Here is a 22,637-nt window from a genome sequence, read left to right on the forward strand (position 1 = left end):
AACTACTTTGGTATCACATTCCGCTATCCAGTATTTCTCCTCCACACTGCCTTGGCGTATTCCATTTTTTACTTCCCAATCATGTCTCAGGCCACCACAATCTGCTTTTTCCCTCTCACTTGACCAATCTAATGGGAATTCTTCAGTTATTATCTTTACTGTTGACATTCTCTATTCCTTCTTAAAACTCTCTATTCTTTCAGCTCTATTCTTCTTACTCTTCTCAATCTTCCTGCTCTATGTCCTTCAGAAGCTTCTATTCCTCGATCTATCACTTAAGGTTTAGTGCTTTCCAAAGCAGAGAAAAACTCCTGCATCTTCATTTCATGGGTTGTTTCTCTGGTTGATTTCACTGTTATTTCTGTGGGTCCTTTCCATTAGAAGTAAATTTAACCCAAATTGCTTTATGTAGCTTAAACTTCTCTAAGCTTGAAAATTACTTATTTTATGCCTTTCTAGAGGGATCCCATAAGCTCTCTCAAAATTCCAAAACTAAACATGTCTCTCACCTAAACTAATTCCTCACCTAAAACCTCCCCGACCTTTGTTAAGACACTACATGCACAGTTATCCACACTCTAAAACTGGGAATGTTTCTGGCTTCTTTGCTCTCCCTCAACGTCCAAATCCTATTATTTACCTTGCATTACTGATTTTAACTGATTAAATCTATCATCTCTCTATCTCTTCATCCACTACCTTACACAGTACAGGGCCTCAAAGAGATCCCCCTTTCCTAGACCAAGGCAAACACCTCAATACATGCTTTTCTTTTCCACACCCTTTTCTCTCAAATCAACAATCCATATGGTCTCTAATTATTCTACAGCAATAAATATAATGTAGCCATACCCTAATTAAAACTCTTCAAAGTACCTCTATCACTTATAGTCTTGGGTCTAAATTCCTTAATAGAGCATACAAGGTTATTTATAATCAGGAACCATCTCTATCATTCCAGATTCATTTTGTGCTATTCCCTGCCTTCTGCTCCAACAGCACTAAAACATGGTGTTTATTACTTTAGTGACTTTGCTCATACATTTCTTTGAAATTCCACTAACATCCTAGCTTACCTCCATATAAATCTAAATCCAATTCCTCTTTTAAGATATGGCCTAGTTGTTGTCTTCCCCATGACATCTTTTATAAAAGTACACTCCACACTGCCCACCATCAATGCCAATGATTCCTTAACATGCTGTGTATACCTTTAAATGAAATAAATACTAGGACAAAAATTTGAACATTGGGGTAAATCTTAAAGTATAAAAAGGTATATTTATTAAAATAAGGGATATATTTTAATAAAGGGATATTAATAAAAGGAATCACAATATCCATTCTAAATATGTTTGTTTAAATAGTGACTGCATTTTAAAATAGACAATGAATCAGAAATAATTTTGTACTGGGCAGCATAATCTGGCCAAAAGAAAAAGAGTCCCTGAAATAATATAAAGAAGTTTAACTAACATTATTTAAGCCTCTACTCATCTGTTTCAAAGAAATAGCATTCATGAATTTCACATTACAACCTTGGTGTAGAGAGAGACCAGTGATTCTGATTCTTCACAGACTGGGGATACCATTTTGAGTTTACTGCATTCATTCCATTTATAAAATATCAGATTTCATATAGCCAAACTATGACCCACTTAGACATTTAACACATATTGATCCATCCCCAGAAGGGGAATTCCCAGACCATGATAGTAAATGCTACCTTGAAATCTGGGCTGAGAAAATGGACCCTTAAGAGTTGGTGTCACTTTGTTTTCTCCCAGAACCCTCAATAGAGAGGCCACTTTTCTTTAAGTGATCAGTTGTTTTGACTCAAGAAGGTGAGTTGTTTTAAATCAAGAAGATGAGTGAGGGAGAATTTAGATAATCAGTTCAAAACCCCCTTTTTTTTTAGTATCATTAATATACAATCACATGAGCAACATCGTGTTTACTAGATTCCCCCATTATCAAGTCCCCCCCACATACCCATTACAGTCACAGTCCATCAGCATAGTAAGATGCTATAGAGTCATGACTTGTCTTCTCTGTGCTATACTGCGTTTCCTGTGCCCCCCTCTACATTATGTGTGCTAATTGTAATGCCCTTTATTCCCCTTATCCCTCCCTTCCTACCCATCCTCCCCAGTCCTTTTCCCTTTGGTAACTGTTAGTCCATTCTTGGGTCCTGTGAGTCTGCTGCTGTTATGTTCCTTCAGTTTTTGCTTTGTTCTTATATTCCACATATGAGTGAAATCATTTGGTACTTGTCTTTCTCCACCTGGCTTATTTCACTGAGCATAATACCCTCTAGCTCCATCCATGTTGTTGAAAATGGTAGGATTTGTTTTCTTCTTATGACTGAATAATATTCCATTATGTATATGTACCACATCTTCTTTATCCATTCATCTACTGATGGACACTTAGGTTGCTTCCATTTCTTGGCTATTGTAAATAGTGCCACGATAAACATAGGGGTGCATCTGTCTTTTTGAAACTGGGCTGCTGCATTCTTAGGGTAAATTCCTAGGAGTGGAATTCCTGGTTCAAATGGTATTTCTATTTTGAGTTTTTTGAGGACTCTCCATACTGCTTTCCACAACAGTTGAACTAGTTTGCATTCCCACCAGCAGTGTAGGAGGGTTCCCCTTCCTCTGCATCCTCACCAGCATTTGTTGCTCCTAGTCTTTTCTATGATGGCCATCCTAACTGGTGTGATAGCTCATTGTGGTTTTAATTTGCATTTCTCTGATAATTAGTGATGTGGAGCATCTTTTCATGAGCCTGCTGGCCATCTGAATTTATTCTTTGGAGAAGTGTCTGTTCATATCCTCTGCACATTTTTTAATAGGGTTATTTGCTTTTTGGGTGTTGAGGCATGTGAGTTCTTCAAAACCCTTTTTTAAAACAGAGATTGATCCAGATTTAAATTTTGTCCAATTGATAAAAGAAGAACAATGTAGAAAGGAGACTGAGTATATATCTGAGAATAGATTCAAGCTTTGGATATGTAAGTAAGTAAAGAAAAGTAGAGACTAATTGTTAAAGGTAAAGGGGTCAGGAGAATGGAGTTCTCCACTGAGATAAAAGAACTAGTGAGGTAGAAGTAACTCAGTGAAAAAGAAAGAACCATGTGCATCTCCGGTGCAAGAATGGAGTACTTGAATTAAGATTTCTAAGGTAGAACAATATCAAATGATGATAAAACTCAGAGTATGGCCATAGGAGTGGCTGACTGAAGTAGAATTGGGAGTACAGTCCAATACCTCTAATTTAAGACAGTCAAGGAAGAGAATGGGTTCTAAATAGGTCATTCAGATGAATGCCAACATCTCTTTCATTGATTGAAGGAATTTATGATAAAGAGGAAGACTAAAATCAGGTACTGAATCTTCAGTGAATAAAATAACCAAGAGGTCAAAAGATGACATCAACATGGAAGGCTAGTAGGGTGGTTGTGCTCACTGGCATTACATACAAAGGCACAGGAGTTAAAAACAAGAAGCATAGAATGTTATTGTAATAAATACAGGAAAATGGGTAGATGACTAGATAAGCTTTTACATCTTCAGTAATCCCTGAATCTCACAGTGGATTGAGGTAGGGATCAGAGGCACTGAGTAACTCAGAAAATTAGCCGACTGAAAACATATGATGATCAAAGTCACTTAAAACAAAAACAAAAACAAAGGAAGGAAATGTGATACTGAAGATTCAGGGTAGCATTACTTCTGTGGAAAAGGCATATGGATTCAATATGCAAGAAGCCTATGGGAAGATGCCAAAAATGTAACTACATATTCTGGATCTTGGTTTGGGTAGTAGATTCACAGATGTTCATTTTATTATTATGCTTTGAAACATGCACACATTCTTCTGTATGTCTCAAAGTGATAATGATAAAAGGTAATATTTTGAAGAACAACTGAAGAACTTCATTCTTACAAAAATCTACCCAATTTATCTGGTAATAGGTATACACTAGACTCAAAAATTTGAATCTTAAGCAATGGCAAATTTTACAGCAAGATATTTGATTGTTTTCTAAAATTGATTTTATTTTACTTTAATATAAATATCAATAATATTGTGTTTCCTGGCCACAAACCAAATCATGTTACAAAAGGCAATTCAGAAATGTATTCTTCAAAATAGGCCAGTTAGGCTATTCATAAAAGTACATCACCTTTTAAGGTTGAGAATTTGGGTAAGTATATGAAATTGATAAACAACCTAGAGCTGATTGAAAACTGATTTTATCTATGTTATTTTATTGAAAGAATAAATGATATGGAGCAGAAAATCTTGAAAACTAAGACTAAGAAATATAGAGTATAAAAAAACCTAATGTGGTGCATGATTTTAACCTACATTTAAATGAAGAGATCCCAGATAAGTAGAATAATCCTATAATCAGTAATGTCTCATCCACATCACCTACCTTATGAAAGATCTGACTAACTATAAGGACAGTTATATAACTACTTTTTCACATTTTTTACATTCCATGTATAATCATTGCAACCAAAAAATAAGATGTATAGAGCACTAGTAAAAATAAAAGACATAACAAAAAAAAACAATTAATATTGAAGCAAAATAACAGAAAAGAGACTGAGAAAATGCAAAAGAAAAGAAAAAGAAAACAGAAAAAAAAACACTCATACAAATAAATTGAAAGGCACCACATTTCAATTACAGTTACTGAAAGACATCACAAAACTTGAATTATTAGGAATTTATTGTTGATGGTATCTGTTTCCTTCCACATGTATCTACATGATTTCAATCCTTACAGATTTACCCATTAGTTTCAATTTTTTTCTAAACTCTTTTATTACAAACTCTTAATTAACTATATTAATAGTATAAAAGTGGTCACATATAACCCAAATCACTGAAACAATAGTCAGAGTGAGTACACACAAAATTCCTTATGTGTATTAGCTGAACCCACCACCACATTATTACTGACATTCTCTTCTCTGCCTACAAAGCCTCAAAATCTTGAAATTTGACAGGCTCAAATCCATAAAGCTACATATACAGCGTTAGAAACTGAAAGATTTAGAGACTTCCTTTCCCTTCTCTTTCTAGTTAATTGTGTTAAATGCCAGACGATTGATATTTCTCTTCAGTATAAGGGGACCTGTGGTAGAGTAGAAATGAACAAGGATTTTCTACCAAATCTAGTATTCTCTATGGATCCCAGATCATCTATTATGACCAGTAAGTAGATCACAGCCATTTTTGGCAAGGTAACCATACACCTATCTGTTCAACCTAAGGACTTCAAGGACTGACTCCTCACTGTGGAAGGAAGTGGGGAAGCGGGTTGTTCAGATATGTACAAATTCTCCAGCACTGTCCAAAAATCTAAGTATGAACTCTGCTGAGGAAGGTGGGCTTTTTAAAAGTACTTTTTAAAAATACTGTTTATCTATCCTTCTAGGTAATCAAAAGTTAACTGTAATTCCTGGTGAGCTAAATTTTTTGATAATCAAAGAGATGATCCTAACTCATTAAAGGGATGCTATGTTTTCGACACCCTTCTACAATTAAAGGGTTAATATGTTTTATTTTCTACTACTTTGTAAGGACAATATTTCTGTATTTCATTGACAACCATAAATGTATATATAAAAAACAAAAATAGAAGTGAGTTATACAATATTAATAGACAGGCACATGCAATTCTACAGACAGACTCAATTGTAAGAAAAATATACCTGCCATCCCTGTGGTGATGCTCAATGGTCTGACTGTATCTGGAGCGAGGTAGAGTAAGAAAGTGACTGCAAGCATGGCAGAAACAAGAATAGAAATGAGATTCAGGAAAGAAATGAAAAGGAACAGTTTAATTTTTTTAAGTGAGATTCAAAAAGAATAAACAGATAGTAAGCAAAGCAAATGAAAACTATTGGCAGAAAGCTTGTTCTTTCCTCCCAACATCCACCATAACATGGCAGTGCTAACAATTAATATTCTAAATATTCTAAAATAAAACACAACAAAAATATGACAAATTGAGATTTAAACAAATCAAATTTCAAAATAAAACCATATCAGCTATTATTCAAACATCTTCACCATCTAAAAAATGTTATACAATATAGATGGTTTCCCCTTTTCTAGGAGGAAAGCTGAGAAGAGAAAAATAATAAAATTACTAGAAAGTTTAAGAAGAAACTAAAAGAGGTAATTTCTAATACTTATCATATGCAGGAGATTTTAAAAGGTAATTATTTCTTTCTCAATCATTAATAATTAAGAATAACTAGAAGGAATTCCAAGCTTCCATTTAGTAAGGAACAAACTGATTCAAATTATTCTTATTTATTAATTCTACTTATTAAATTTATTGCATGCTACCCATTTTCCCGTATGTTTATTACATGCTATTGGCTCTGCCACATTCCATGCCTCACAAGTCATCAAAATAGCACACTGACCCTTTTAACCATCTGTATTTGATTTTCTTTTCATAACACTAACTTAAAATTTTCTATTTTCTTAAAACTCTTCATGCCAAATCACTTAATTTTGGCAGACGATCATCATGTTTCAGTAAAAAATGGAAACTAACCTTGAATTCTCTCAACTTTCATATTACTACCTCGAAATACAGAGTACGTATATATCTTGTCCTTTTCTTCTTCACCAGAGGAAAGACTTCTTGTACTCCTACTTCCCACGTGACTTTGTTTCATTTATTATTGTCTCATGACTTCCTTCCTCAACTGCACTTAATCCTAAAAATAAAACCTTTACTAACTTGCTTTCCTCTCAAGCCATTGCATCTTTCTGATGTTCCTTCTATCATAAAACATTCTAGACATATCTGCAATTTTTGCCACCAGTTCACTTCTCATTCATGATTTAAGCTGTTAAATATAAATTAACATTAAACATAAAAACATTAAATATAAATTATCTTCTGATTCTACCATTCTTTTTAAGTTTTCCTGTGAATGCTACCTGTGAAGTCCCCCCAAAAATCCTTTTATCTCCTCTTGATCTTCCCTATGTGCCAAGTACTCCATTAGAGCTTTGCCTACTTTATCTCATTTACCTCTCGTAACAACTCTTTAAGGTAGGTTCTAGTATTCCTGTAAGCAGAGAAACTAAGGCTGTGAATGCTGGCCCACAGCCATATAGTAAGTAATGGGGTTGGGTTTTAAATTAGGGGCTTTCTTCATCAAAAATTCAGGCGTTAATAGTTATATATACGGCATGGCCTCCTGCCTATCCCTTTCAATTACGGGATTTCCTTTCTCTATATTCTTCAGAGGCAAAGGTTTCCTAAAATTTGTATTTCAACTTTCTTTATATTCTAACACATTATTTCTGGATAATACTATTTGTTTTTATAGTGTAAAATCTCCCTTTGCTTTAGCCTTGATGTTTTCTTTGGGTTTCATAGCACATTTCCAGCTGCTTTTGGGACCCTCCACACGGCTGCTTGAGTGTTGTGTAGACACAATTAATACATGTTGATTGTGAGGCTTGGGAGAGACATTTGCTTATTTGGACACCTGATACTCCATCTGTGAAATGAGGCGCTCAAACTGCAGTTTTCAAACTTCCTTTTTGAGGAGAAGATCACTTGTTTTTTCAAACAAGTTTTTATGTAAACCAATATATAGGAATCCAATAAAATCAGAATGACTCTGGCTAAAGAGGGATTGAGAAGCCTACCCCCTACCCACTTTGCTTCACTCTTAGCTACAAGAGCAGTCTTCCAAGTACCTCCTTAGAACCTAATGACTGATATCTAAAGCCCCTTCTAGTTTCAAATATAATTCTTTAATCCCTGTTTGGAAACACTTCAGTTCCTTTTCTTCTTGTAATCCCAGTTTCAACTAAGGATTTAAATATTTACTTAACAAACCAAGTTTCAAAATCTCAGAATTTAACTTTCCATTTTCCTTATTTTCTATATTGAATTGCTAGTTCTAATGCCTAAATAACTCAGATTTATCTCTTCTCCTTTTCCTGTATCACTACCTTAAGTCAGGCTTACTTGTCTATTGAAATAACTTTCCATCAGGTCTCCCTTCCCAACTCTCTCTTGATTCAATCCATTCTCACTCTGGCTACAGCATTTTTGCAAATTATGCATGTGATCAGATAGGTTCCTTGCCAAAATTCTTCAATAGCTTCCCATATCTTAAAATGGCATACAAATTAAGTTCTAGACTACTTTTGATCTTCATCTCCTATCATTTCCCATTTCCCATACCACAACTTTTTACCTACATACAGCACACTACCTAAGAATCTCTATACACACCGTACTTTCCTAACTTGAGCACTTCATTCATGCTCCTCACTCTTCTATGAGCACCCATTATCACCCTCTGTCTCCACTTCATTGCCTTTCAAAATTCTACTCAATCTTTAAAGTCCAACTTCTCTTTGAAGCTTTTTCCACTAGATCCAAACAAGTAATTTTCTCTCCATTTTGTTCCAATAATATTATGCTTAGGCCTCACAGCCCTCAACATTTTATAATTAATTGGTAATTGTATAATTAGCTGGTATATATTAGTGGTATAACTAGTTGGATCACCTGTTTATCTAGACCAAGATGTTTATTTAAAAAATTTGCACATGATAGCTGACACACTCAATAAATACATTTAGGACTGAACTAAAAAGTGAGAGCAGAATATCAGTATTTTCATGGTGAACCTACTCTCCAAAAAGAGCAGTGATTTGTATAATCATAGCAACATCCTAGAAATGTAAACGGAAGATCATAAACCTATGTAGTATAAGAAAATAAGGAAAACAGTATTTTTAAAAAGGTATTCCTTGCTTTACAAAGAGTAGAAATAACACCCACAGTTGTGATGTTGGGATTTATTGCATTAAATAGGAATAGATTATCTCAGAAGAAGGAAAATGCAAAACTCAAAGTAATGAAAATGTATAAACTTCAAAGCTTGTTAGAATTTTCAAATTAATAGAACTTATGTAATTGCCCAATTTCTAATATTTTCCTTGAAGAGCCTTATCATAAATTTTGTCCCTATAATGCCAAAGAAAACATTTATCAAGAATCACTTTTATCAAGTATCTGTTTTATTTTCTTTTTTGTGATAGTTGATTTTATATATCACCTTACCTGGCCAAGGGGTGCCCACATTAAACATTATTTCTGGGTGTATCTGTGAGGGTGTTTCCAGATGAGATTAGCATTTGATTCAGCGGATTCAGTAGATTACCCTCCTCAATGTGGGTGGGCATCATGCAATCTGGTGAGGGCCTGAATACAACAAAAAAAGGAGGAGTCCCTCCCTTCTTTTCCTGCCTCACTTTTAAGCTGGACAGATCTCTCTCTGGTTCTAAGACTGGGATTCATAGCCTGGGCCTTCCCTGTTTCTTAGGCCTTTGGACTCTGAATGAGTTATTCCACTATTTCATGGGTCTCCAGTTTGCAAGCAGCAGATGGTAGATCTTTTCAGCTTCCATATCCTGGGAGAAATTCCTTACTATCTATTATCTATCTATCTATCTATCTATCTATCTATCTATCTATCTATCTATCCATCCATTCATCCTACTGGTTCTGTTTCTCTGGAGAATCTTGATAATATACTTTTCTATAGTCATATTATACCTATTCTGGTCATGATTCCCTTTGAAATTCTGTTTAAAACTATACAAATGCATCTAAATAGTGTATAAAATTAATCACACTGTTTTAGCAAGCTCCCTAAAATCTACCTAAGGTCCAGAGATGCATCCAAGGTCCTTTGCTGCATTTACCTGATTCAACATAAAAGTATCTTATTTACACTTCTCCACTAAACGATGTTTATTTTTCTCCCCAAATTGAGGACATTATAAAATCTAAGCAATAAAAACTGTCTTGAATATACATAATGAGTTAAACAAATAAGTTATATTAAAAGTTGCATTTAATCCAATCTGTTTGAATTTTTTAAAAAATTGAACAGAACAGTAATTCATTGTAAAAGGAAAACACAAAACTAAGAAAACTACTAAATTACTAAAAATGAAGATGTTAGATTATAAAATTGTGATTTTAAAAGTCACTATTCAAAGAACCAAACTATATTACTGACTCAATTTCTAGACGTGCTTTTTACCCTTTTAAAGAAATGTTATCTTTAAAAACAGAACAAAATTGTACTTATAATGAATTATCCTTCCACTTCATTAGGCTAGCCTGAATGTCCCCCTTTAGGAACCACCAGACACATAAAAAGGACTGCAAAAGGAGGAGGGAAAATATCCTTAAGTAACCTTGTTTTTGAAAGCTAAGTTTCAGGAAAAGCTCAACTTAGTGCAAAACTTTCTACTCTGTGTCTTTCATATTGTTAATGTTTTGCTACTTTATAGCCCTAAAATATTCTCTATATTATTTAATTATGCTAAAATACACCCTGAAATATAATAAATAAAATTTAATATTTTTGTAAAGTGAATTCTTTTTTAATTTACTTTCTCTATATTTTGATACTTTCAGAGGTTTGTTTCCCACATAGATAACTGAAAGGACCAACAAGAGTATAAATAGCTATGGGTATGTTTGACACTTTCTGGCAGCTGATTGCCTGATAAAGAGTGTAGAAATGGCATTAAGTGTGTGAGGTATACCAAAGATCCATATATTAGGACATTTTGATTTTCAGAATACAGATGTATTAATTGAATACACAAAAGAAAGAAATTTATGAGGTAATATATCTTCTGCCAGTGTTAATTATATTTTTTTCTTACTATACTAAAAATATATTCCATGGAATTAAATGCACCCAATATACTTTGTGTTCTAGGATAGACATAAAGATGCATACTAGAGGATATCTCTGACTTGTCAGAAAAATATTATCTAGTACTCTATACACAGTCTAATAGTAAATTAACTTATGTAAATAAATAGGGCCTTGAAATGACTGCTAATAGTAAAGCCACATAGTTTGCTCCAGGCAAATTATGTTCCTAGTTGAAGTAGTTACTAGGATTTACCAGAGAAACAATGATACAAAAAGTAGCAGGGATGGAGACAAAGATGAAAAATGTTTGTTAAAATTCATCATTTTAGCTAATATCCCTGTACCCAAGTTCCTGAATTACTTGTAAAGAACCTATTTCTCCTCAAAACAGAATAGGATTTTCACTAATGATTAGAGTGAGATGTCAGAGAAATAAAGATCAAATCAAATTTTAATATGCAATTCTTTCTACACTACCTAAAAGAAAAGGATATGAATACTGTACCTCCTTCTTATACTACTTAAGTTTAACTAGTTACTATAAATTAAAGTCAGATAGTATCATTTTTCACCCAATATAGCCAATGTAAAAGCCATTATCTTCATGCACAACTTTATACTATGTACTAAGTTCCAAGTCCTTCACCCTTTATACCGGGTCTTTCTGATGCATATGAGGGTTCTGCCTCTGCTGTTGTTATTGCCTAAGTAAATATGCCTATTTTCAGGGCCCAACTCATGTTCTACATTCTCTACAAAGCTTTTTAAAGCTACCTAAATGGACTGTTTTATCTATTTTCTGCTGAATTCTAAGCACATTAAAACATCAGTTATTTGTAAGCCAAAAGATCCTTTTAAAATATTTAAAAACTTTTGAGTACCTACTATGCACCTGAAGGCACTGTCATTTAATCTACCTTACAACCCTATAAAGTGGTACTAAGAGTCTAATCTTATAGATAAGAAAATCCAGTGTCAAAGAGGTCAATTTTCCCAAAGATACAAACAGCTAGCAAGTGGTAAAAAGCCTAAGTACAAACCCAAAGCCATTTGGTTCCAAATCCTATGAAAAAGAGTACATTCAATGAAATATTATTCTGGTCCAGTATGTCAATTCTTACTGACAAAAAAGATTAAAATACCACTAAAAATACCTAAATTTTACTTATTATCTCAAAGGAAATTCTCTTTAGGCTTTTTAATCAACAATATTATTGACTGACTCTAAAAATGTTAATGAAAATTCACTTTAAGAGTTCTAGAGTATTTTACATTCTAAATAGTATACTAAGATCACAATGCCTTACATGCATTCTATTATTTAAACTCTCTTTGAATATTAGGACAAAACAAAAATTAAGGATCCATTTTCAACAACGTGATAGACTGCCTACATGAATAATACTATACATTTTGATTTTTTGTTCCTCATGTTAATGAATGATTACACAGATAACTCATAATAATATATTAGAAATGGTTTTATGGTCTCATTTAAATGAATTTCTATTTTACTTATTTCAAAAGATACTTAAAACAACTCACAATTAAGAGTTATTATGAACTGTAATCTATACCCCTCTAAAAGAGTAATGAAACCACATGGATCACTTTCCCCCCAAAATTCTTAATTACCTGAACATTTTTGCTAAACTAAAAGATCCACAAAGTTATAAAGTAAACAAGAAAAACCTAATGACATTTCAATGATGTATATTAGCTAAAACTAAGGATTTAAGAGGAAATTATTCATCATTAACTCTAGGGCTATTTGTCTTAAAAATATTGATGAAATATTATGTGTTTGATATGATACTATTTTTGCTTATGTGTATAATTCTAGAGGTTAATTTATTCTATTCTTCTCTGCAAGATTCAGACTATACTGACTTCAGAGAAAATATTGAGTTCATTTTCCATTAAAAGAAAAACTTTATGTAAACTTGAAGGATTTAAAGTCCTTTCAGACTCTTCTCTCTCATCATTTCCTTAACAAACCTTAAATGAACAAGGAGTTTATGAACTGCTGTATACGTAATTTCCAGAAATAATCAAACTCATCAGAATCTATTAGGTAACAAAAGTAGTCATTCACCCACCCTAATATGACACCTTTCAACTCCTAATCACGCCAACATAAGTATCTTTCATTATTAATGTACTTGATAAGCATCAATTTCTATAGGTAACATGCCTATAATTATCCCTAGAAACACAGATCATTATGAAAAAATCTAGTTAAAAAGAAATAATATATTACTTCTCATTCAACATTAATAAAAATATTGATTAAATAACTTCCTGTTTATTCTTAGATTTCATATACAAAAGCCAATACCTGTTTGATACTATTGAAGACTAAAATATTCTCTACCTTTTCTTTTGGAAAAGTACTAAAACACAATGAAATTATAAGCACAAATTGAGTATAACCCTAGATTTAGACAAAACAATCAAGTTTATAATTACTGAGAGCAGTTTCTCATATCCATTAATGTTAAAGGCCCTAAGTATTTTTACTAAAATTGTTTTAGGACACATCCAAAGAGATAACTGTGTTTCCGTTTATTTTATCATAATATTCTCTGAATGGTAGATTAAGCTTTATTTCCTTGTCCTTATTTCAAACCTTTTTGAAAGTCTTGGAGAAATATCACAGCATTCATCATTTTATATATAACCAAAGTATGAATTAGAGGGTTTATCAATTTTGCTTAAGTTAAAAAAAATTAGTAGTAATTAACATATGTATTGAAATTAATGTATGTATACTGTGTTACTTTTAAGTACATCACTTTAAATGGAGCAAATTCAGAGAACTCTTCCAAATGCGGAAATCAATAAGCATGATTGTTTAAGATGCTTAAACGGTTTGCTGACAGCCATGAAGAAAATTTACGTCTTCATGAATCAGTTTTTGTGTTTGTTTCTTAAATAAAACAGACTTGTCTCAATTATTTTATATGTAAAAAGTCACACTAATATCCCTAGTGAATGTGAAAAGACTTTAAATCTATTGTCTCATGAAAGTATTTTATATGTATAATTGGTTATGATAAATTAAAAAAAATCTTGTTTTCATTATGCTTATCATTATAACCTCATATGCAAATTCACTAACCTAACTGGTTTGATTTAGCAAAGGACCAAACTGCAAGAGCAAGATAATTTTTTTGACCATAGAAAATTTGTTTTTGTTTATTTGTTTTTTAATGATATAGCAGTCATTATTGAATGTAGGCATTATAAAGGAAATATATGGTTTTAGAAACTAAGATAAGAAATACCCAAGTTCAGGATGAAAACATTTTATAGTAACACCTTTTGGAGGGTAGTAATTGTAATAAGACCTAATAGTATTTAATCACATTTACCTGTCTCTATCTGGAGAATAATGGTCATCCATGACACGATGTCTATCCATTCGGCTAACTGTATTATAATGTCCAGTAGTAGAGCGTGTCCCTCGAAGGCCCTGTTCCACATTCCGACTGAAATAGCAAGATCCATTAAATATCTTAATAAATCAAAATCATATACCATACTAAGAAATAGGGTTTACTAATAAAGATAGTCGAAAAAAGACAAAATCACTGTAATATCAAGTACAAGTTTTTTGTTTTAACTAATTGCGTTTCTTGCGAAAGATAAATTTCAACTGGAAATTGATAGTGAAGTAAGGAGATTGCTGCTGTAGCAGAAATACGACATAAAATTAAACTAATATCAACGGGGATAGAGATAAAGATTATCAAAACTATGAATAGATGACTCTCAGGTCTCTGGTAGTGATACTCAAGATGTATTAAATACAGGAGGATGAAATGACTTGTGTGGAGAAAATGGGTTCAGCATGTTGCCTACTGACAATATACTGGTGGACCTTGTTTAAGTGGCAATGATTATTATTTGTGTTTTTAAACCTAAACTGGTATCTTTAGAATTGATCAATCATGATTTTTTTTGAGCTACCATTCTAGGCCTGGATTGTCTACTTACTTTCTTTACATAATAGAATAAACATTTTATGCAAGCTCCTGATATTACAGGCTTCTTATTATGTGCAGAGAATCTAATCTAAAACCTATATCTATTTTCTACTGGAATGTTCAAATATTCTTTCCCTGGAAAAAGCAAAGCTTTTTTTTTTTTTAATGAGGAAGGGTTTAATTTATTAAAATTACAAATTCAAAATATAGTTCTCTCTTAAACTTCGAATTCTATGTTACAGATCTTATTATTTTTTTGATAGGTCAACAACCATTAAGCAATTACTTTTCAAAAGACTTAATAGTTTTGGTCCCATTTACAAATTTAGAAAATTCAATATCTTCAAATATTTTAAACTATGTTTATAAATTTAATATATTAGTTTTCAAGACTGACACTTCTTTTTTTTTGAGAGGGCATCTCTCATATTTATTGATCAAATGGTTGTTAACAACAATAAAATTCTGTACAGGGGAGTCAATGCTCAGTGCACAATCATTAATCCACCCCAAGCCTAATTTTAGTCAGTCTCCAATCTTCTGAAGCATAACGAACAAGTTCTTACATGGAGAACAAATTCTTACATAGTGAATAAGTTACATGGGGAACAGTACAAGGGCAGTCATCACAGAAACTTTCGGTTTTGCTCATGCATTATGAACTATAAGCAATCAGTTCAAATATGAATATTCGTTTGATTTTTATACTTGATTTATATGTGAATACCACATTTCTCTCTTTATTATTATTATTTTTAATAAAATGCTGAAGTGGTAGGTAGATGCAAGATAAAGGTAGAAAACATAGTTTAGTGTTGTAAGAGAGCAAATGTAGATGATCAGGTGTGTGCCTGTAGACTATGTGTTAATCCAAGCTAGACCAGGGCAATAAAACATCCACGGATGCAGAAGATTTCTCTCAGAACAGGAGGGGTGAGGTTCTAAGCCTCACCTCTGTTGATCCCCAATTTCTCTCCTGATGGCCCCCCTGCGACTGTGCCTGTCTTAGGTTGTTCCTCCCTTGAGGAATCTTACCCGTCTCTAGCTAACCAGTCATCTTCCAGGGCCATACAGGGAAATGTAAAGTTGGTAAGTGAGAGAGAAGCCTTAATTGTTTGAAAAGGTTAGCTTTTTACTTCTTTGCATTTTTATGCCCTGTGGCTTCTATGCCCAGCATTTGCAAGACTGACACTTCTTAAGGAATTAATATCCTTATAAATTTAAAAAGCTGAATTTGTAAATATATCTTAAGTTCTCTTAGTCTAATGTCCTATATAAAATTATGATTATAATTTAATATTCTAAGTCTAAAACTAACTCAATTACTCATTTAAAATAGGAGTTATAAGGCTACCATTCTAAGATTTCAAATTTTCTTAAACATGCAAGTATATAAAATGTGAATTATACATCAATTTCTTATTAGCTAACACTTTACTTCTGTGGCTCTTACTCCATTAAGCCTTTCTGTACTTCAGTGGGTAGATTAGTTTTCCACTAGACAGTAAGATCTGGAGCTGCTTATTTTCTGAGCCATTCTTCCCACTCCTATGCATTCCTTTTTATTCTTTGCATGATTGTTCCTGTTTTAAAGCCCCATCAGATGTTTCTTTTTTCCTATTTCTTAAATTATCAATATCTATATCATTCATGAGCAGTTGGTTCTAACTAGACCTGCTGATATTGATATGTAGTTATCCATAAAAAAGCTGGGTCTTCTTTACAATTTTGACTCTTACAATAACATAAAGGTCATCCAAAGTTACAGAACAGCCAGTATTTCATATTACTCTCATTATATAGGTTATTTTTCTGTAAGTTTTTACCACAACATTTTACTATCTTAGGGGTTATTAATGGTACTTTATGACAAATAGATTTGTAATACCATCTTACAAATAAATGATTACACTATCTTACCTCTGTGGAGGAGGGACACTGGGTGACCATGATCTAGTCCTTCCTATAACATCTACTCGTTGAGGAGACCCTGATGGTGAACAATGGTTTGATGACATTACTTGTTCTGGCACTGACAATGTTGAACTTTGAAGATCTCGACCATTGTGTCGATAATCTAAAGGTAGAAAAATTAAAAGTATAGTTATCTACATACTGAGCCCTCTTGTATTTTGTACTTTACTGAAAAACACAAAATGTGGTAAAGTTGAAAGATTTTGGATATATTAAATGTAAAGTATAATGAATAAAGCATAATACTAAGATAAAATAATATTTTATAAACACTTAAAAAGTTATGATGAATATTCAAATATGTAGATAGGTACTATACCCACAGCATTGTGTTAGGTACAGTAAAACTTTTATGTATTTTTGCAGTTCTAGTAAATAAAGTATTGCTCATTTTTTGCAAAAACAAAAGGATAAAAGATAGTTATTTTGAATTTTTAAACTGTGGTACACTGAGAGCATTCTAATTAACCCATACTTTAACAAAATTTGTCAAACAAAATTTATCAGTCACTGATGCAACTGCAGCATGACTTCAACACAATGAAATATATATTTTCCAGGGTAAAATTCATCACATTTATGAAATTTGTTAGGCTAATTAACATTTAAGAAGAAAATCGAACATTTTATTATATTAATAATATATATATACACACACACACACACATATATATATATACACATATATAAACATGTTTTCTAGAATTTACTTTAAAATGCTACTTAACCAAAATATACTACAGATAAATTTCTGACAATAAATTATACATTTTAAACTACAATAATTTAAGTTCAAAATGAAGTTATACCTGATACTAATCAACATAGTAACAATGAAAAACTTTCGAAAATGGTCATTCAAATATTTGATTTGGATATACTGGTGATGTCAAAAAGATATTTTATTTTTTCACTGTTAATTTCACTGTTTCAATTTCACTGTTAATGCAGTTATAGCTCTTCAAATTTACAGCAAAGTCCTTATTATTGAGTAGTTTAAAAACAGAAAATTTGTAAATATTCACTTACCTGACATCTTTCAATATGAACATTCAATCTAACAATTGGTACAGATGGTCCAGCAACCAGAATTATTCAGCTTACATTGCCGTAAGATTGTGTTTTGGAGGATAAAGAGGCAAGTTCTTTCTTTCTCATTTAAGTAATTAGTCAATTATCTATTTATTTATTGGTAAATACTGAATTATATTTCCTTCTTATTACTGTGAAATAATTCTGAAATTCTTACCTGATACTATACCAATTCCATCATCACAGTCATAGTCAGAGACTTCACTGTCACTTATTCTCTTTGATCCTATGAAGCAAACAATAGCAATAATTAGAATTACTGATAATTAAGCGGGGGGAAAAAAGAACCTCATAGACCAAAAAAAAAAAAAAAAGGGAAGATTTTGAATGGGACACTTCAGAATAAAATAATATAGAGAGAAGGAAAGTCATTATGAATGCACAAACATTATTTTCATATTTCACAATGTGAAGATATTATTTTCAAAACAAATTCTTGAAATGTGTAAGATAAAGTTCCTAAATGGCTTAAAGCTTGAAATAATATTAAATACTAAATAACATACATGTGATTTGATGCTGATTGATAAAAATCTACTAAACTAAAAGCTAATTCAAAATAGTTCAGTTAGTCAGTTTTAGATGATTTTAGACAAAGGTGTTTAAGTTCAGGTAAATTTCAAAACAAAAAATATTTTATTGTCTCTTTTTGATTTTAATTTTTTAATTAATTTCTTAAATTTCAGTTGACATACAGTATTATATTAGCTTCAGGTGCACAACAGTGATTTGACAGTTATATACACTACAAAATGTTCACCATGGTAAGTGTAGTTACTGTATGTCACCATAAAGGTATTATTGACTATATTTCCTATGCTGCACTTTACATATCTGTGACTAACTTTTTTTATAACCTAAATACTAAACCGCTTTATCTCCTTTGCCTATTTTACGCATCCCACATGCCCCTCTCCTCTGGCAACACTTTGTTCTCTATATTTATGAATCTGTTTTGTTTGCTCATTTGTTTTGTATTTTAGATTCCACAAATAAGTGAAATTATGTGGTTCTTTGCCTTTCAAAAGCATTCATTTGTCTTTTTCTAATATGCATGACTCATAAATTCAATGTACCCAATTTTTTATTTTTCACATCATGAAGAGGAAGCATAACTTAAGACACCTTACACATTCTTCCTCTATTATTAGTTTAGCTATTTCTCTATTGCTTTGAGAAGTGAGAAATAAATCATTCACAAACTAATACTTTTAAATTGTTAACTGTTATTCTTTCTAAGAAACAGCCTAAGACACACCAGCAATAATTACTATAATTCAAGAGCTCCATGTGTTTCCATGACAAAGCATATCCGTAACAAAATTTTTAAATGTTAATTATTCCATGGCAAAAATAGCATTGAACTGAATTAAGCAGAGTTTTAACGGCTAACACAGATTATGTCTTCACACTAAATTATGAAATATATCACATATATTCATGTTATAATTTGTTTTTTAATACATCTTTTTTTTCCTACATGTTTCTCAAGAATAAATACACCCTATAAAATAGAATCCTTTATAAAAGCATTTTTCCCTTGGTATCAGAAAACAATGACAAATGAAAACAGTGTTGCTGAAAACTGACTTATTTTATCTGTCTACTCACACTGCACAACATTCATTGAGTAGACTAACAAGTTTACCAGAAAATAAATGCTTTCCTGTAAGGTTTAGAAAACACTGAGAGCCCACATTCTGTAAGGTACCTAAAGGAGCAATAATTAAAGATTCTAAGAATGCCCTCCAATATTTCAACTTTCTCTTAGAAATACCCTGCACATTTTCTTTGTTTTAATCCCTGCTGTCCTGGAAAAGGGAGAATCTTTGTTGCCAGGAATTGCAGTTTGTGCTTTTGTCCTTTTAATGGTGGGGTAGTAGACATCTACCTGTTTTGATCATGTATTCCTACTGAATGAACTCATTACTATTTTTCCTACAAATCCTTATCATGAAACTTTAGACCCAATCAAAACTGAGGCCCTTATGGCCCCAGTTGATATGGAAATCACAGTTATCTTACAACATCCTAACAGATTGGGTACAAAAGGATTTATAGTATCAGGACATACATAATATGTGGACTTGGGAGAGTGGAGAGAGAACACAGATGAACCTATTGAGAAACAAGAATTAGTACTCAGCTTGCAGCAAGGTTTTACCTTGTAAATGTTCAAGTACAGGGTAATGATTTGTTTAATGTGCACAAAGATTACATGCTTTGGGTAATGGTCAACAATCAGATATGCCTCTGGTGTAAAATAAGAAGATACCATCAAAAACAAAAGTTTATTTTATCAGCTTTTGTGAGGGATCCTCTGAGAGTGTGTGTGAGTGGATTTGGGAGGAAGGGGTGGATGTGGTTTGTAAATGTTGCTTCTTTCCAAATCCTATGGATTAGTTTCCTGTGGTAGTCTTGACCTATTTTGCTATTAATTCCATAGAGGTTAAACATATTGCAATTATGTTGTTTGAATCTTCTCTTCACATTCTGATGAAGTAAGCACTTAAGTTTAATGTCACTGAATGTATCAATCTTCTCTTTCAAAAGAAGTGTTCTCAGTCTCGTTTAAGAACCCTACTCTGAGCCTCTAAAGAGACATATCCTGTATTTTATTCTGAAACTTGAAAATGTTGCTTCTAGTGTTTATGTTCTCATCTATCTTGAATTGAGTTTCTGATATGGATGCTTTTTCCACACAGATAACATGTATCTCAGCATTGTTTATTTAATATTTCCAGTTTTCCCCAATGATCATGATCTCAGCTCTGTCATAAATACATGTAACCTATCCATAGGAGCTGTTCAGTGCCCTTTTTTTAAAAACTTGTACAGGCTGTCTAGCCATAAATGAAGAACTAACTGTCTTTTTATAACATTATATATTAAAATGCAAATGCATCATATATTGGATCTTTTTCCTTTGCACTTTGATTTAAATTTTAGACTCAGGTTATCAAATTGCACAAAACATCCTAACATCTAAATTCAATTAAATTTAAATCTCGTCACTTAAATTTTTAAGAAGTTTTTAATTTGGGCCATTTAAATTTTCCACATTTGTTGTATTGAGCATTCATATATTATAATTTCCATTACTATAAGAAATACTGTTAAAATTATGTTTACTAACCTAGTTGCTCACATACAGAAATACAATTTTATTATAAAATAATGTTAACCAACCACCTTGTTAGCCTTTTTAAAATTTCTAATAAATTTATTGTGGTTTAATTTGGATTTTTCTATTCAACACTGTACTTGCATGACAGTAAAATAGAGAAAGGAAAATAAATAAAAGGCACACAGAATTAGAAAGCAATAAGTAATGTAATCATCTAAATTAAAATTCCTAATGAAGCTAATAAAAACTTACTAAGCTAAGTTTAGCAAGATTTCAGGATGCATAACCAAGATATAAAAAAGAGCTTTATTTCTTACGGAATAGCAATGAATAATTTCAAAACCACTATCAGTTAGAAGGCTATCCAAACACAAGAAATACTTAGGAATACATTTAACAAAGATTGTGCAAAATACCGAAAACCCTAAACTACAAAACACTGCTGCGTTAGTGTCTTAGGGCTGCTGTAACAAAGTACCATAAATTGGTGGCTTAAAACAACAGAAATTTATTGTCTCACAGTTGTGGGGAGTAGAAGTCCAAAATTAGGGTATCTGCAGTGCCATGCTCATTCCCTCGCTCCCTGATGGCTCTACAGAAGAGCCCTTCCTTGTCTCTTCTGGTTTCTGGTGTTTGTTAACAATCCTTGGCGTTTTTTCACTTGTGGATGCATCACTCCAGTCACATGTCATCTTCTCCCTGAATGTCTTCATATTGTCTTCCTTCTGTGCATGTCTATCTCTGTCTAAATCTCTCCCTTTTTATAAGGACACCAGTCTTATTGGATTAGGGCCTACCCTAATGAAAATGAAAACTTGACTTAACTCTGTTAAGACTATTTTACATCCAAACATCTTGGTAAACTAATTTGTCTGTAGATTCTTTCTAGAGCCTGAGAAAAACAATTATGTCATCTGCATATAATGAAAGTTTTTATTTCTTCTTTTGAATACTTAATATTTCTAAAACCTTGGTCTTATTGCCCTAAAATCTGTTACAATCATTCTCTTGTCCATGTATATATTTAAAGAATAAGTCTATAGGCCACTTTAGATGAGAGATTTCCTGTAGATTTTTAATAGACATTCTATCAGATTGAGGAAGTCCCTTTTCTACTTTATAATTTGCTGATAGAACTCAACATAAATTCAGAATGCTATCAAATTTTTAATTCATTATTGAAAAATGAACATAGTTTTTCTCCTTCAACTTGTAATTGTTTTAAATCATGTTTATAGATTTCCTTATAAAATTACTGATTTGATTTGCCATTTATATTTTCTGCTATTTATATTTATGAGCGAAATAGGTCTATAAATTTCATTCTTTGGAATGGCTCTGCCAACTTCCTGTATAAGTTTTGATTTCCTTGTAAGAGCTTGGAATATTCCCACTTTATGTATATTATGCATACATAGAGTTTTATTACATTGAGGTAATATGTTAAGATTTAGTATATATTACCTGTAAAAATGTCTGGGTCTAGTGTTTTCTTTGTAAAAAAAAAGTTTTACTTCAACTTTCAACATATTATTTATACTTGTAGTTACAGAAATGTTCAAACATCTTATTTCCTACTGAGTAAAATTTTATAACTACTACTTTTCTAGGATTTTGTCCCTAATTCAGTATTTTCAGTTATTGGCATATACTTATAGATGGAGTCCCATTCACTGAACTGATTTTAATATTGACTTTAAC

General features: G+C 32.1%; 1 protein-coding gene across 43 annotated transcripts in view; it reads right to left on the minus strand.

The window, feature by feature from the left end:
• RIMS2 (regulating synaptic membrane exocytosis 2) overlaps positions 1-22,637 on the minus strand; it is a 578,477-nt gene that overhangs the window by 193,613 nt on the left and 362,227 nt on the right. For 22 of the 43 annotated variants that reach the window (XM_036876382.2, XM_036876398.2, XM_036876396.2 and 19 more), the window contains 3 exons: positions 17,967-18,035; positions 16,664-16,820; positions 14,129-14,245 (listed from right to left, as the gene is read on the minus strand). In XM_036876382.2, coding sequence (XP_036732277.2) covers positions 14,129-14,245; positions 16,664-16,820; positions 17,967-18,035 — 343 coding nt within the window. Of the gene's footprint in view, positions 1-5,735; positions 5,802-14,128; positions 14,246-16,663; positions 16,821-17,966; positions 18,036-22,637 lie in introns of all 43 variants that reach the window. The other 21 variants (XM_036876388.2, XM_036876380.2, XM_057497834.1 and 18 more) reach the window with 1 other exon arrangement.

The sequence above is a fragment of the Manis pentadactyla genome, chromosome 3 (genome assembly GCF_030020395.1).
Source record: "Manis pentadactyla isolate mManPen7 chromosome 3, mManPen7.hap1, whole genome shotgun sequence".
Classification (NCBI taxonomy): domain Eukaryota; kingdom Metazoa; phylum Chordata; class Mammalia; order Pholidota; family Manidae; genus Manis; species Manis pentadactyla.